Here is a 15,242-nt window from a genome sequence, read left to right as displayed (position 1 = left end):
AGAGTACGAGCTAAGTTCTCAATCCCAATTAAGAAGCGGAGGAAAATTTAAACTGTCTCCTTCAAAGTTTATCACAACCGCCACCATCAAGACAGCAAACCAAAGGACAAAGACTTTGACCTGCTGTGTTGCTCTGTGTAGTCCAGTTCACGTACGGTTTACAGACTTGGCTGGGGTTACTAATGAGTAAATAAAAAGTTGGACACTTCTGTCATTGGACACTTTTATTCACAAAGTTACCAAAATGAGGGCTGTACTGGAGACAGCAGACATTGCCATAGTGGCCCTGTATTTTATCCTGGTCATGGGCATTGGTTTTTTTGCCATGTGGAAATCTAATAGAAGCACTGTAAGTGGATACTTCCTGGCGGGGCGCTCTATGACCTGGGTAGCAATTGGTGCCTCTCTGTTTGTGAGCAATATTGGGAGTGAGCACTTCATTGGGCTGGCAGGATCTGGAGCTGCAAGTGGATTTGCAGTGGGCGCATGGGAATTCAATGCCTTACTGCTTTTGCAACTTCTGGGATGGGTTTTCATCCCGATTTACATCCGGTCAGGGGTATACACCATGCCTGAATACTTGTCCAAGCGATTTGGTGGCCATAGGATTCAGGTCTATTTCGCAGCATTGTCTCTGATTCTCTATATCTTCACCAAGCTCTCAGTGGATCTGTATTCGGGTGCCCTCTTTATCCAGGAGTCTTTGGGTTGGAACCTTTATGTGTCTGTCATCCTCCTGATTGGCATGACTGCTTTGCTGACTGTCACCGGAGGCCTTGTTGCAGTGATCTACACAGACACTCTGCAGGCTCTGCTCATGATCGTTGGGGCACTCACACTTATGATTATTAGCATGATGGAGATTGGCGGGTTTGAGGAAGTTAAGAGAAGGTACATGTTGTCCTCACCCAATGTCACTTCCATCTTGTTGACATACAACCTTTCCAACACAAATTCTTGTAATGTCCACCCTAAGAAAGATGCACTGAAAATGTTGCGGAATCCAACAGATGAAGATGTTCCTTGGCCTGGATTCATTCTTGGGCAAACCCCAGCTTCGGTGTGGTACTGGTGTGCTGACCAAGTCATCGTGCAGAGGGTCCTAGCGGCTAAAAACATTGCTCATGCCAAAGGCTCTACTCTGATGGCTGGCTTCTTGAAGCTTCTGCCAATGTTTATCATAGTTGTCCCAGGAATGATTTCCAGGATACTGTTTGCTGATGATATAGCTTGCATCAACCCAGAGCACTGCATGCAAGTGTGTGGAAGCAGAGCTGGGTGCTCTAATATTGCGTACCCACGTCTGGTGATGAAGCTGGTTCCTGTGGGCCTCCGGGGCTTAATGATGGCAGTGATGATTGCAGCTCTGATGAGTGACTTGGACTCTATCTTTAACAGTGCCAGTACCATATTCACCCTCGATGTGTACAAACTCATCCGCAAGAGCGCAAGCTCCCGGGAGCTAATGATTGTGGGGAGGATATTTGTGGCTTTTATGGTAGTGATCAGCATTGCGTGGGTGCCCATCATCGTGGAGATGCAAGGAGGCCAGATGTACCTTTACATTCAGGAGGTAGCAGATTACCTGACGCCCCCAGTTGCAGCCCTGTTCCTTCTGGCGATTTTCTGGAAGCGCTGCAATGAACAAGGGGCTTTCTATGGTGGGATGGCTGGCTTTGTTCTTGGAGCAGTCCGTTTGACACTGGCCTTTGCCTACCGTGCCCCAGAATGTGACCAACCTGATAACAGGCCAGGCTTCATCAAAGACATCCATTACATGTACGTGGCCACAGCGTTGTTTTGGGTCACAGGACTCATTACTGTAATTGTTAGCCTTCTCACGCCACCTCCTACGAAGGAACAGATTCGTACCACCACCTTTTGGTCTAAGAAGAGCCTGGTGGTAAAGGAGAGCTGCTCCCCAAAAGAAGAACCGTACAAAATGCAAGAGAAGAGCATCCTGAGATGCAGTGAGAATAGTGAGGCCATCAACCACGTCATTCCCAATGGGAAATCTGAAGATAGCATTAAGGGCCTGCAGCCTGAAGATGTTAATCTGTTGGTGACCTGCAGAGAGGAGGGCAACCCAGTGGCTTCTTTAGGTCATTCAGAGGCAGAAACACCTGTAGATGCTTATTCCAATGGGCAAGCAGCTCTCATGGGTGAGAAAGAGAGAAAGAAGGAAACAGAGGATGGAGGCCGGTACTGGAAGTTCATAGATTGGTTCTGTGGCTTTAAAAGTAAGAGCCTCAGCAAGAGGAGTCTCAGAGACCTGATGGAGGAGGAGGCTGTTTGTTTACAAATGTTGGAAGAAACTCCACAAGTAAAACTAATACTAAATATTGGACTTTTTGCTGTGTGTTCACTTGGAATTTTCATGTTTGTTTATTTCTCCTTATGAACTTTTAAGGATATGATGAGACACTAACTTAAGAAAATACTGGTCTTTGAAAAAAAACAAAAAAACAAAAAACAAAACACTTATGTAACTGTTGCATCTCTCAGGCATTGTTTACGCTGTAGGTTTTAGCCAAATTTTACTTAGCAGAAAAATCATCTATTTGCAAGACTTTATTTTCCCAGAGATGGATGAAAGTAAAATTTCAATCTAAATGAAGTAAAACTTGTTTAACAGACTGAATTGTGCAAATGTGGTTTAAAATTTTCCATACCAAAGTAAGGAGAGACCAATTATTCTCATAGAGCACTTAGAGCAGAATATATGCTAAGATATCACGAATAAGATATACTGTCTGCACTGCCAAATCTTGGTAGGCCTTCTTACCCTGAAGTAGAAGACTTGCTCATTTTAAAGTTTTTTCTGTCTGTAATCCCTACTTCCATTTTAAAAAACTGAATTTGTAGACATTGTATAATCAATTATGTACTGAAAATCGCTAACATGTGCTTGTTTCAGGGCAAGTTCGTTTGCCAGGTTCGTTTTGTTAGCATGAGCCTATGGATTCTGATGCTGAAAGAAAGGAAGAAGAATGTTTTCCTGTAGCTATTCTTGTATCACCAGTATATGGAATGTTGGGAAAAAGTTTGTTCCATTTGTTTTTTTCTTTTTTTCCTTCTTTGAAGTTTAAGTGAACCATACTCAAACGACCACCAAGTCTGTCTTTATAAAGTTGTATGTCATGATTGTATTGTACATGATTATGGGGGAGAAAATGAAGTAAAGATTGCTGATGATCCCCAGATTTACTGACCAAATTAAGATCATTTATATAGTTTGGAAATTAGCATCCCCTAAGCAGCATTTGATCGACTAAGCTGAACAGGTGATAGTCTAATACTAAATATTGGACTTTTTGCCGTGTGTTCACTTGGAATTTTCATGTTCTCATACTTCATTAATTCTCTAGCTTTGTTCTTGTCATTTGGTAACATTCTTTATTAGCCAGGTACCTTCCCAAGTGGATCCATTTGGAAGATATGTCCGGAAATTTGAAGAAGAATTAACTCTGCCTTGGTGCTGGGTTGCCCTACTTGATTAGATCGTGAGATATTGCAGTTGAGTTTTTAGAGTGAAAATTTAATTCTCAGATCATATTGTATCCTTGATAAGTCTTTTTTCCCCGATTTACTTTTTTTTCAAAAGACTTGCCATGTGTACACAGCCTCTACATTTTTGTTTAAAAAGTTAACAGTGACTTAGAATGTGATGATATTTCGGTGCAAACTGACCATCAGTAACAGAAAACTCAAGAGTGCATGCTTTGCCATTGGTGGATTGTCAGTATCGTTTTTCTGTAGAATGGATAGCATGTTCAAGAGGTGCCATGAACAAGAACTTCTACGGGTTTCATAGTGTGTCTTGTAGAGGAGATTACAGGACTTGCGTTAATTGTAGGACCCTCTATCTTGACATGGCTTTGTACCCAGTTACAGCCTTCCTGGAAGAGAATCCATTTTTCACAGGGTGATTCCCTTCATGAGGACAGGCTACAAAAGACGTTTGAGAAGAGCTCTACAGATTAGGTAGTTCTTTGTGTGTCCTGTCCTTTTTCCTCCATGACACAGATGAAGGAAACTAATTGTGTATCTACTTTGACTTTTCTGTAATCTCTGATATTTTTTAAATTGCATGATTTTATTAACCTTTATTCTTCAGGGGAAAATTATTACTTTTTTAGATATTTTTGTAGATTTTGAATCAAAACTCAGTCCTAATGACTTTAAATTTTTTTGTATTTATAAACTAGTTTCATTATGATGGATTTGATTAGTTCAAAGTTGATTTTAGAAATTGTCAGGTAGCATAATGTCTTCCCATCTCCAGGGGGCTTTCTGAAGGACTGAGTCTGTAGATGAAAAAAATAATTCATGTACGAATAGTATGATTTCTGAGAGCTTATTAGAGTGCCTTGTGGAATTTTGTTCTCAATTTCATTCTTAAGGTTTATAAGCTGGGGGCCAAATAAAAATAAGGACCATCCTTTTCTTGTGTGGAGGCTGAGGCTGTGACATGTCCAAGGTTACAAAGTCTGTTGGGAAGAACAGAAAACCAGGTGTCCAAATCTGGATTCATGGTTTGTCTTCTTCTTTTTTCAAAGGAACTGTTCTTCCTTTGAGACAGCCTTTTGATATTTGGGGAAATAACAGGATCTTAGATTTTTCAAATTGACATTAAGTTGTAGGAATTAAAAGTTTTCTTTGACTCTGAACACCTTGCTGTGTAACTCAGCAGTGAGGATTGACATACTGGCTGAGCAGCCTTCTTACCCCTTCTATTAAAAGCATAAATGAATAGGTGGTATTTAAGTGGATTTTCCCCCCCTTTATTTAATGTTGACTCCTAATAGTTTGGGATATTAGCATCCCCCTACCTTCTCTCTGCTGTTGTCTTAGTATGATACATAAAATACATCATCTTGTGTCTCTTCATGTGTATATAGCAGTAGGTCAAGTTTAGAGTACTAATGTTTGTAAATAAGGAATGATTATTAGCATATCCATTAGGATTGTTTATTCTTGCCAGTATAAACATTTTATTTAGACTGAAGTCCCTGAAGCTTGCCCTTCTTATTGCTTCCCAGTAATAGATAATGTGCTTGAATAAGTATGTGAATTCCTGATTGCAACTTCATTTCAGGGGACCATTCTTCAGTCTGTATTTCATTAGAATGATTGTTCATGGAATGATAAATGGTCTGTCTTAAAGCTAGCAAAATAGTCATACTTTACACTAAATGGGTCCTAAATGATGGCATTGATACCTAGACATTAACATGTATATGTTTTCATATTGGCTCAAGCTGAGGTTCAGAATTGGCTAAGAGTGATTGACTACAGTAGTTAGCTACGAGTCAGAATGAAGCGAGGACACTGGTGTTCAAAGGTGGAGAAAAATATTGTTTTATCTGCTGTTAATGGTATCCCCAGTTCTTAGATTTTTGTCCTCTCAGGCAATCTTAGTCTCCAGATCTGATAAGAAGAGCTTATTACCCTGACATGCAGAATGATTATTGGTTCCTTTGTGGTACCTCTAATTTCCCTGTTGATCTCAGAATATTTTGTCCTCCCACCCAAGACAGTAAGCGGCTTTTGAAACAGCTGAGCCAGTCTTTTTCCCCAGCCTTTCTTTCCTGGTGAGGTTATCACTCTTATCTTTTGGTTAAAGAAGCATCAAGCAGTAGCAATGGTGCTGTGTCCTTTGGCCTAAATCCAGCAGATCTGATCTCCCAAGGCTTCTTTTTCACTTGGCTCAAAGGATCCATTGTCTGTTTGCACAAAGAGACTGGCCTGGGTCACAAAGCCCTAGCTCTTGGGGATGGCAAGTCAAGTAATTAGCGGGGGCCCATCACTTCATGAAACTTCACATTTTAAGAATTGAGTGGGAAGGTTGTTACTCAGTTCTCTAACCTGAGGCTAAGTGGGGGCTTGAAAGTCTTGTCCAGGGTGATTAGAACCTTTAAGTCTCTACATTTCTCAGTCCATTGCTGTCTTCCCTATATTGGGTGTGTGGATCTTCCCTTCTCTTTAGATATCATTTAATGTAGCTTATGGGTTATTCTCATTCTTTACCACCCTATAGAGCTGCTATATTATTAGCTATTAAAAGGTGAGACCCATCAATGTTCCCACTTGGCAGTATTCGGCTTACTTGCTTTTCTTATACTTTACTCCCATATGTCATTTTCATCTGAGGTATGATGGCTGAAAATGACCACATGGGTATCTAGTAGTGACACCTCAGCATTTCCTGAGTCTGGGTTGAGAGATGTATAAAGACCATTGTTGTTAAATTACGTGAGTACGGAGACTTGCCAGGACAAAATTTTCTTAAGAAATCAGAAACACTATTAAGTGAGATGCTGAGAAGTACCTGGGTGATGCAGACTTAACAGAAGACAAAATTAGCTTAAAATGTGTTAGAGGTAGAATCATATTCATTGAACTCTAGAACTTGAGGTATCTTTGCTGTCAGCTAGTTTAAACCCCTCCGCATATAGATTAGGGTACAGTGAATAAGATCAAGCTTGTTAAACCCTGGTTTGATGTTAAATATCGTAAAGTATGAGTTTATTAACATATTTGAGGTTAAAATGACTGATATTTCATAATGATACTTTAGTAGAAAAAAGTGCTTTTAGGTTTCAGTATTCATAAAGTTTATCATTAGCCAGGTGTTAAATTGTTTAAGTCATTTTAATGTTGACATTAGCCTGAGCAGACTTTACAAATGGGATATATTCCTATTTGTGTGTATGCCTACCTACCATTCAGAGAGACTGGTTTCCCCCTTTGTCTTCCCTCACGTTGCTTTAATTATTCACCTATTCTTTCAACACTTAACAGATTCCTATTTTGATCTTTTGTCAGCTTAATTCACTTTGTTTCAGGCTTATTGTCACGGTGTGCAGAAGTGCTGCTTTGCTCCATATCTGAAGGTCTGGATCCAAATAGTGATTCACTAAATATAGTTGTGTTTAAATATACTAAATTTCTATTAGCTTAAACTGTTCTCAAGAATTGTTTTCTTAGACTTTGTGTTCACTAATAATAAAAGCCCTTAATAATTCATCAGTATTTTATTCTCGAAACTCATTTTTCAAAAATTAGGAGGCAAGAATAGTTAAATTCACACCAGTCCCTTTGAAATGATGGTGTCACAATGTAGAGGGGAATGGAGTTTGTTCTGATGCCGAAAAGCCTTGTTCTTGCAGTAATTAAAGGTAAAAAGTTGGAACTAGTCAGTTGGCATATAGAGAAACTCTTTTGTACTAGTTAGGTATGAAGCTGGATTACATAAGAAGTAATCTTTTGATCACTACATTTGGTTTTCTTGGTTGACTTAACTCAGGGCTGCAAACCCCTTTTCCTCCATTAAGCTAACTTCTCTTAATTTGGTATGCTTTTTGTCAAACTCTCACCTCTGTTGGAAGAGTAGATAGATACTCAACTACTTTGATTCCAGAACAGAATTTAGCTAAGGTTCAAAATAATTGATGGGCTTTGCCAGCACTGAGTCCCACACCATTATTCACGTTGTCATATAAATGTTTTTATTTAAACTTCTCTCTCCAGTGCTGGGAATAAGGCTTTAAACTACTGATTCACCTTTAAAGGAATGTTAAGAGAATTGATATAATTTATGTTTGTTTCCATCTCAAATCCTTTATAAAAGATAGGATTTAGCTTATTGTTTTTGGGTTAAGCACCCCATTTATCTGATAACTAACAGGCTTAACCATTGGCATATAGTCTTTTACTCAGAAGTAAACAGAAAAGATTCGATGTATCTGTATCATTACTCATCTCGTGCACTTTACTTTTTCGGGGAGAACCATAATCTGAGACTTGACTTAAACCAATAACCTTAATTTATGTAATGACTTTTAAAAGTTTGGTTTGGTTACCTGGATACATAGCGTGTTTGCAGAGAGGGATGCTAGAATAAATAAGTCAAGACAAAGCACAGTGGTCTCAGATTCTTGTTAGTGTAGGAGCAGTGCTTTGCTCTCCTCAGAGAAGCACTGTATTATAATTGTTGCCCAGGATAATGGAGCCCCCCACCCCAGTTCAAGACAGTTTACAGTAAGTGAACTCTGTCATTGAGGGAAATACATTTTCCAGTGATTTTGGCAACAGCACAAGTTGACAGTAGGTAACCACCCCTTTGTTGGAGACTTATATTGGAAATTCACCTTGTACCCTAGTGCTGCTGGATGAAGGAGTGTTTACTTTTTGTATTGCCTCTGGACAAACTACTCTGGATAATTTTCCAATATATCAGTGTAGCCTGTACCTCTATAAGTGGAATGTTCCTTAATAACTCACTTTTTTGTTACACTAGTTGGAAACTGAAATTAAGCTCATTGCTATGTATATTATTGAAACCCCCAACTGGCGAAGGCCATTCTGTAGGGTATTCCATAATATAATCATCTTCTGAAATTTATGTTTTGATTAGTGCCTTCTGGCTGCCAATATTGAATCTGCTAGTTCACACCTTTCCCTTTCTTGATAGATAACTCTTATTTGTTACAATTCCTCTTTTTAAATATCGTTATAGCTAGTGAAGGAAATACATTTATATTTACATACTTTATATGCAGCCTCTGTTTAAGTTCAAGGAGCCAGGTAAGTCTGTTTTGTGTTGCAGCTTAAATGTTATTTATTCATCTGTATTTGTTTCTCTTATATCCTTAATTAAAAATTTAAGGTTACTTATTCTGTGAGTATATTTTAACTTTATCATTTTCCAGTGTAGGTTGGATAGGCATATCTGAGAACATATATGTGACAACCGTTTCACATTCCATGATAAGGAAAAAGCTGAAAGTAAGTGTCCATAGAAAGCACAAAACCATGTTCCCTCATATTTGTAACTCCACATGTAGAAAGCACAAGACTAACAGTATTCTCATTATCCCACAAGTGCCAGGCATAAAAAGCCCACCATAGGTTTGTCTCGAGTTGTCAGGATGAGGACCGCAGTACTGAAAGCCCTAGACAGTGAGGTACCTAAGATAGGGGTCCTAAATCATAAGGGATTCAGTGTTCTAATCTGAGTACGTTTGTACTGCTTTGGTGGAGGAGAGAATACTGCAGTTGTATTGGGGGGTTACTAGCTAAAATGGGGTCTGTGGGCTCTTTCCTACAATCTGGAACTTGAGAAACAGGGACAGACGTCTAGGTTTTTGGTGGGTGGAACATTTTGACAAACTTCTGCTTTAAGCTGTAGAGCCATTGGATTTTTTTTTTTTTTTAATCATAAATCTTTAGGAAATTTTACCTCCCGTCAATAGTACCCTGAGAACATGGAGAAATCTCACATTTTAATAAGGCAAATACTAATCTTTAATCTTTGCGTAAATTTAATCTAAACTTAATGAAGTTATTTTTTCATATGCTTCACTGCACTTCATTTTAATAGAGCAGAATTTGATCCAAGTGTTACGAGCATCAAACTAACTGAGACAGATCTGCCAAATGAAGTGCTTTGCTTTTCACAATGGTTGTAAGAGTCTAAAGGATTCTTTTGCCTGTCTCATTACCGGCTTCAAGACTAGATTAGATGAAATCTGTGAATATGCATGCAAAAGAAGAAATTAATGTGTTTTCTTGAACTCGACATTATCCTTATTTTACTCCTCACTTTCTACACCTGAATAGTCCCTGTTTGTAAACAATGAATAAATACATTTGTGTCTTGGATTTTGCCTGTATGTCAAAAGATGGAAGGACTCCCAGGATGGAGAAAAGTGACGAGCTTTGTTCCCACTCCCCTCTATTTTGTATGTTTATCTTCTTAGGGATAATCATCTTTAATAATATATGGAATGAAGATTAAAGCTGGTATAGACTAATGGAACATGTTTTAGAAGAATTAACCTGAGCACTTTGAGGGAGAGACTTACCCCCTCTAGCCAAAAGTCGCCAGGTTGTGGACCTGCAGCATTTTTTAAGAATGTAAAACCTCAGGCTTTGGTGGGGTTACTGGAGAGGAGTACCAGAAATGCAGGAGAAAGGAGAGGTTTGAGGAACATCTTTGGCTTAGCAATATGCGATAAGGCAAAGCAGTAATAACCTGTTAGTCCTGTGTAGAATGTGTTCTGTACCTTTAAATTTTGTTTTTAAATTTAAAATAGTTTTTCAGAACTTAAAGGATGCTTTTGAAGATTCCTTTGGCAGAATATCTTTCATGTGTAATTCCATGGAAAATTGCTTTAATTAGTCTAGGTAAAAGTAGTCCTAGCGGTGTAAATATGTATAAATAGAATTTTCTGATTTCACTGTGAGATCTCTAACTTTTGAGTGGCAAACAGGTCAACAGGTCTTTTGCTCATGGACTTTTCTGTGGGGTTGTTAAAATGCAAAAGCTTTATTTTTTAAATAATGACATATTCCATTAGTGTCAGATGATGGTATGGAATCTGTTGCCCTGCTTTCCCCCACCAATATTGCTTCAGTTTATAGACTGCCAACAGAGTTCCAAAATAAAGCGAGGATTCACCCATTCTTTGCTTGGACATCCCATTTCCTGTTGCCTGGACCTGTGTTGGCAAATCACATATGAACTATGTTATGCTTCTCAGTGCTTCTTCTTCTCCTTTTTTTTTTTTTTTGATAAGGTGGATATCAAAAATAGTTGCTGTGCAAAAGTTAGTAGTCTTCTTCAAGAAGAAAACCAATTCCTTTTCTAATATCCTGTGAAATTGCTTCATTCATTCCTTTATTTTTAAGCCAAATGTCAGCAGAGTACTGCTGCTTTTATCTAGTAATTTTGATATGTAAGCATTAATGCATTTTTAAAAGATGTCTACATTGAAAAATGTTTTTCCCAGTGTCCTGCCTCTTAAGCTCTGTTCAAATGTTCTGTGAGAGACCAGTCTGTGCACTGGGGTTGTGTATTGTATACATGGATTGTTTTGTCAGTTATGCATTGTAGACCAAATGTGATTTTAAATGAAGTTGTTGGGTTATTGGTGAGTTTTTTGAATTGTAAACTGATTTCCAGGGTACCTTCATTGTCCACAGCATTTTTTTTTTTTTTAAGGCTTGACTGATCAGGTCCATCTCACTGTACAATGTTTTAGTTGCAAGCAGAAAGTAGAATTTGATATAAACCAGATTACTTCCATATTGAAAGGAATACAATTAAAAGTGTAGATTTAGGATTGTTAACCATACATTGACAATTCTAACTTGACTTATTCTAACCTATTGTATACAATCTTATTTTTTAAACTGTAGACATGTATGATCTCGGTTTAATGTGTTTTTAAAAGTGTTAACTGTTTAAAAATAAAAAAAATGAAGCAAATCTGCTAAAGAGCTGTCAGTTTTCATTACTGACTCTGTAAAATACACTGTTCTTTGTGTACTATGTGTTATTTTGCCAGCTGCTGCATTAGCCTTTAAAAGTATTTGGAAACTTAAGATGAACTACATTTCTTGCAAAGTATATTCCTTTCTGTGGTATTTTGTCCTGTAACTGAAGTATAGTAATTATTTTATGGAAATGTTAGCACTTCTGTACCAACTTTGAATAAAATGAAAAATTTACACTTCTGTGACTAAGCATTGTCAATATGAACACATGTCTGCCCTCAAAAGGTTGTATCTCAGTTCCTTTTCTCTTGGCTCATGAAGAGTTCCAGTGGGTTTTCCCCACCAATTATTGCCATTCTTTACCTTGGTGAACATGGACTTGCAAATACTGACTGAGAATTGAGTTGTATACAAAACATTGAATAAATAAAAATATTCTTAGTTTTTTCATTTCTAATTTTGAGATAATTCCAAATTATAGGAGAGTTGCAAGAAGAGGTTGAAGAACCCAGGAATCATTTTCATCCAGATTCATAGAGGTTAACATTTTGCCACAGTTGCTTTGTCATTCTCTCATCAGACACTTTCCTGAACGGTTTGAAAACATAAGTTGCAGACATCATTCCCCTTTACCTTCTAAGTACTTAGGGATATATTTCTTAAGACAAGGATAATCACAATATAATCAAAATCTGGAAAGTAACTGGTACGATATTTTAATCTAAAGTCTTTATTCAAATGTTGCTGTTTCAATAATGTTCTTTTATAGCAACTTTTTTTTTTAAGTTTGGAAACCAGTTCATTGCATTTAGGTCTTATGTCTATCTCCTTTAGTCTGAAATAGTTCCTCAGCTGTTCTTTTTGTCTTTTGTGGTATTGATATTTTTGAAGTGTAGAGGCCAGTCATTTTGTGAATGCCACCCCTGTTTAGGGTTGTTTCCTCATGATTTGATTCACACTATGCATTTTTGGCAGGACTACAACGTAAGCAATAATCTGTCCTCAAAGCCTCACACTGAGAGGCATGTGTTGTGTTGTCTCATTATTATTGACATTAACCTTGATACTTGATTGGGGTGGTGCCTACCAGGTCTTTCCACTGTCTAGTTAATGTTTTCCTCTTTGGTAATAAGTAAATTGTGGGGAGATAATTAGAGTTTATGTAAATAACTTATTCCTCATCAAACTTGAATCCCTAGTTTTAGCATCCATTGATAATTCTTTTTTTTTTTAATAAATTTATTTTATTTATTTTTGGCTGTGTTGGGTCTTCGTTGCTGTGCGCGGGCTTTCTCTAGTTGTGGTGAGCAGGGGCTACTCTTCATTGAGGTGCTCGGGCTTCTCGTTGCGGTGGCTTCTCTTGTTGTGGAGCACGGGCTCTAGGCGCGTGGGCTTCAGTAGTTGTGGCTCGCGGGCTCTAGAGCACAGGCTCAGTAGTTGTGGCACATGGGCTTAGTTGCTCTGTGGCATGTGGGATCTTCCCAGACCAGGGCTCAAACCTGTGTCCCCTGTATTGGCAGGAGGGTTCTTAACCACTGTGCCACCAGGGAAGCCCCATTGATAATTCTTGCCTGAGTAAGTTATTACTGTGGTGGTGTGAAACAGTGATTTTTCTAACTTTTTTTTTTTTTTTTACTATACTGAAATCAAGAGTTTCCCCTTTTCCCCATTTATTTATCAGTTTGAACTAATGAATTATTTAGTGGGTTATAATTCATTACTGTCATTATTTTGCTCAGATGTTTCCAGATTTAGCTAGCAGGTCTCCCCTTCAGGCTAGTTTGTGTCCTGTGGCACGTTCCATCGTTTTTTTGAGTACTTCCTTATTTTCCAGCACAACAAAGTGTTACAGGCTCATCTTGTACTTTCCCTGACCCATTCAGGATCAGGGATTTAGTAGAGTATGGTATTTAGAAACTAAGGTCTGGGTGTGCTCATTCTTACAGAGGTAAACATGGTCAGTGTACAGAACTAGGAAGTTCGTGTACACATCTCTTGATGCTTCCAGTTGTAAACCAGCACCAGGGGTTTCTTTTTAGCCTCCCCTTTCTATGTTTGTATCTCCCTTCTCCAACAGCAAGAAATCTGATAATACTGACACATTTACTTATTTTTTTTCAATTTTACAGTGCCTTAGGATTAAAGTTTTTGCATGTCTAAAAGTGTTTTTATTCTACTCATTTGTCTGAAAGTTTGGCTGAATATAGAATTCTAGATTGGGAAGTAGTTTCCTTCAGAAATGCGTAACCATAAGGCCATTCTTTTCTAGCTTCTAATCCCTGTGTTTTAAAATTTCACGATCATGTGCCTTGAAGAAAGCTTTTCTTTCACTTGTACTGGCCCTCAGTGGCCTCTTTCAATTTGTCAACCCTGTGTCCTTCAGTTTGGGGGTAATTTTTCTCCTCTTTTGGAACAAAGTTCATGTCTTGGATCTTCTGGACTGGTCCACGTGGTTTCATACAGTCTTTTAATGTTCACCATTGTCTTTTTGGTCTTTCTAGAGGTGTATCTAAACTTTATCTTCCAACCCTTATGTTAAAAAAGAATTTCTTTTAAATTTCTGTCAGGTTTTTAATTTTTAAGAGATCCTTTGTTCCCCAAATCTTTCTTTTTTATAGCCTTGTTCTTTTTTCATGTATGCTGTATTTTCTCATCTTTGAAGATGCTAAAGTTTTCTCCTTCTGCATTATTTCCTCCAGTTTTTATTTTGTTAGTGTTGGTCTCACATGTTAAAGGCTTTTCACAAATGTGTTCTGATCTTTGGTGGTTTGCTTATGTTTAATGGAGTGGACTAAAAAATGCTCTGAGTGTGTGGGTGGAGTTTGTCGGCCTCATTGTTGGGCCTTCAGGGCCTGGCTGTTGGTTGAATGACTACTGCAGTCTCTTTAGAACAGGTCAGATTCCCCACGGAAGGTTCTTTGAATGATAAAAGGCCTTGGGCCATCATTCTGGAAGCCAGTCGGAGGAAGAGCACAGGGGTCTAAAGCATGCAGTGTGCCTTTTTTTCTTAATTCCTTATTGGTATAATATCTCCTCTTACAGCTGTGCCTGTGTCCTGCAGTCCATGTACTTCTCTGTTTTACCCACTCCAGAGAATCAACCTCCAAACATGCATCTAGGGGTCCAACCAACTTCCATAAACTTTCAACCAACTTTATTTTAGTCCCCCACTCACCCCTATTTTCAGAGGTGTACTCAGTGTTGCCAATTCCCAGATCTTTTGGGGAATTCTACAGTGTAAATATGGCTGACTCTTGCTGACCATTGCTGCTTTTCTCCATCTGCTTTCTTTTTTTCTAAAATTGAATTGCTGTTTTCCCCTCCTTTCTCCCTCATTTCTTGCAGAGTTGTACATTAAAAAAACAAACAAAAAAACCACTCCTTTACAGTAGTCCTAGTAGGTTTTCAGGAGGGAGCATAACATGCTTATGTTGAATACTCCAACTTACTGGGAAATCCTGGTATCCACTCTTCACTTAGCATTTGAAGCTTAAAATTTCAGAGCCTGTTGCCAGTTTCTGCCTTATCCTAAAAGAACATGTTGTCAACCAGAAGCACAGTGGGAGTTTAAAAATTCTGCTTATCTTAGGAGTTATATGTGACCTCCAAGTTTGAATGCAGTACTCCAGGGTAGATGCTGCTGATTTTAGACTGGAAGGAGAAATAAACACAACAAAATGAGGGCTATCGTTACTTTGGGTTTTACTCTCCTTCCAATTCTAATTTGAAATTTTGTCATGCCCTATGGCAGATTCTCTGTAAAATATTATTGTCTCTACGTAAGGCTTGCTGACTCAGTTACCAGATTTCATAGGTTTTTGGAGGCTGAGTTCTGTTGTAATATTCTCTGGTACACTCTAGGAGTCGAATGTCCATTGGTTTTATTAGTTTTATTAGTCCCGAGAATCTTAGAAGTTTGGAGGCACCTTAACGTGTCTCTCACTATGGTTTTTTTTTTT

General features: G+C 38.3%; 2 protein-coding genes across 2 annotated transcripts in view; both read left to right on the top strand.

The window, feature by feature from the left end:
- Window positions 1–15,242, top strand: part of MRPS6 (mitochondrial ribosomal protein S6) — a 65,727-nt gene that overhangs the window by 22,843 nt on the left and 27,642 nt on the right. The gene's annotated exons all lie outside the window — the stretch shown is intronic.
- SLC5A3 (solute carrier family 5 member 3) lies at window positions 245–2,401 on the top strand. The gene has a single exon (XM_007446489.1). It carries the CDS (start codon window positions 245–247, stop codon window positions 2,399–2,401), a length of 2,157 nt encoding a protein of 718 aa, XP_007446551.1.

This window comes from Lipotes vexillifer, unplaced genomic scaffold (genome assembly GCF_000442215.2).
Source record: "Lipotes vexillifer unplaced genomic scaffold, Lipotes_vexillifer_v1.1 scaffold1549, whole genome shotgun sequence".
NCBI lineage: Eukaryota > Metazoa > Chordata > Mammalia > Artiodactyla > Lipotidae > Lipotes > Lipotes vexillifer.
Note: the sequence above shows the minus strand (reverse complement) of the source record. Positions and strands in the feature narration are given on the sequence as shown.

Excerpts from the sequence above, each read along its gene's own strand:
- SLC5A3 (XM_007446489.1), top strand. The coding sequence starts at position 245 with ATGAGGGCTGTACTGGAGACAGCAGACATTGCCATAGTGGCCCTGTAT.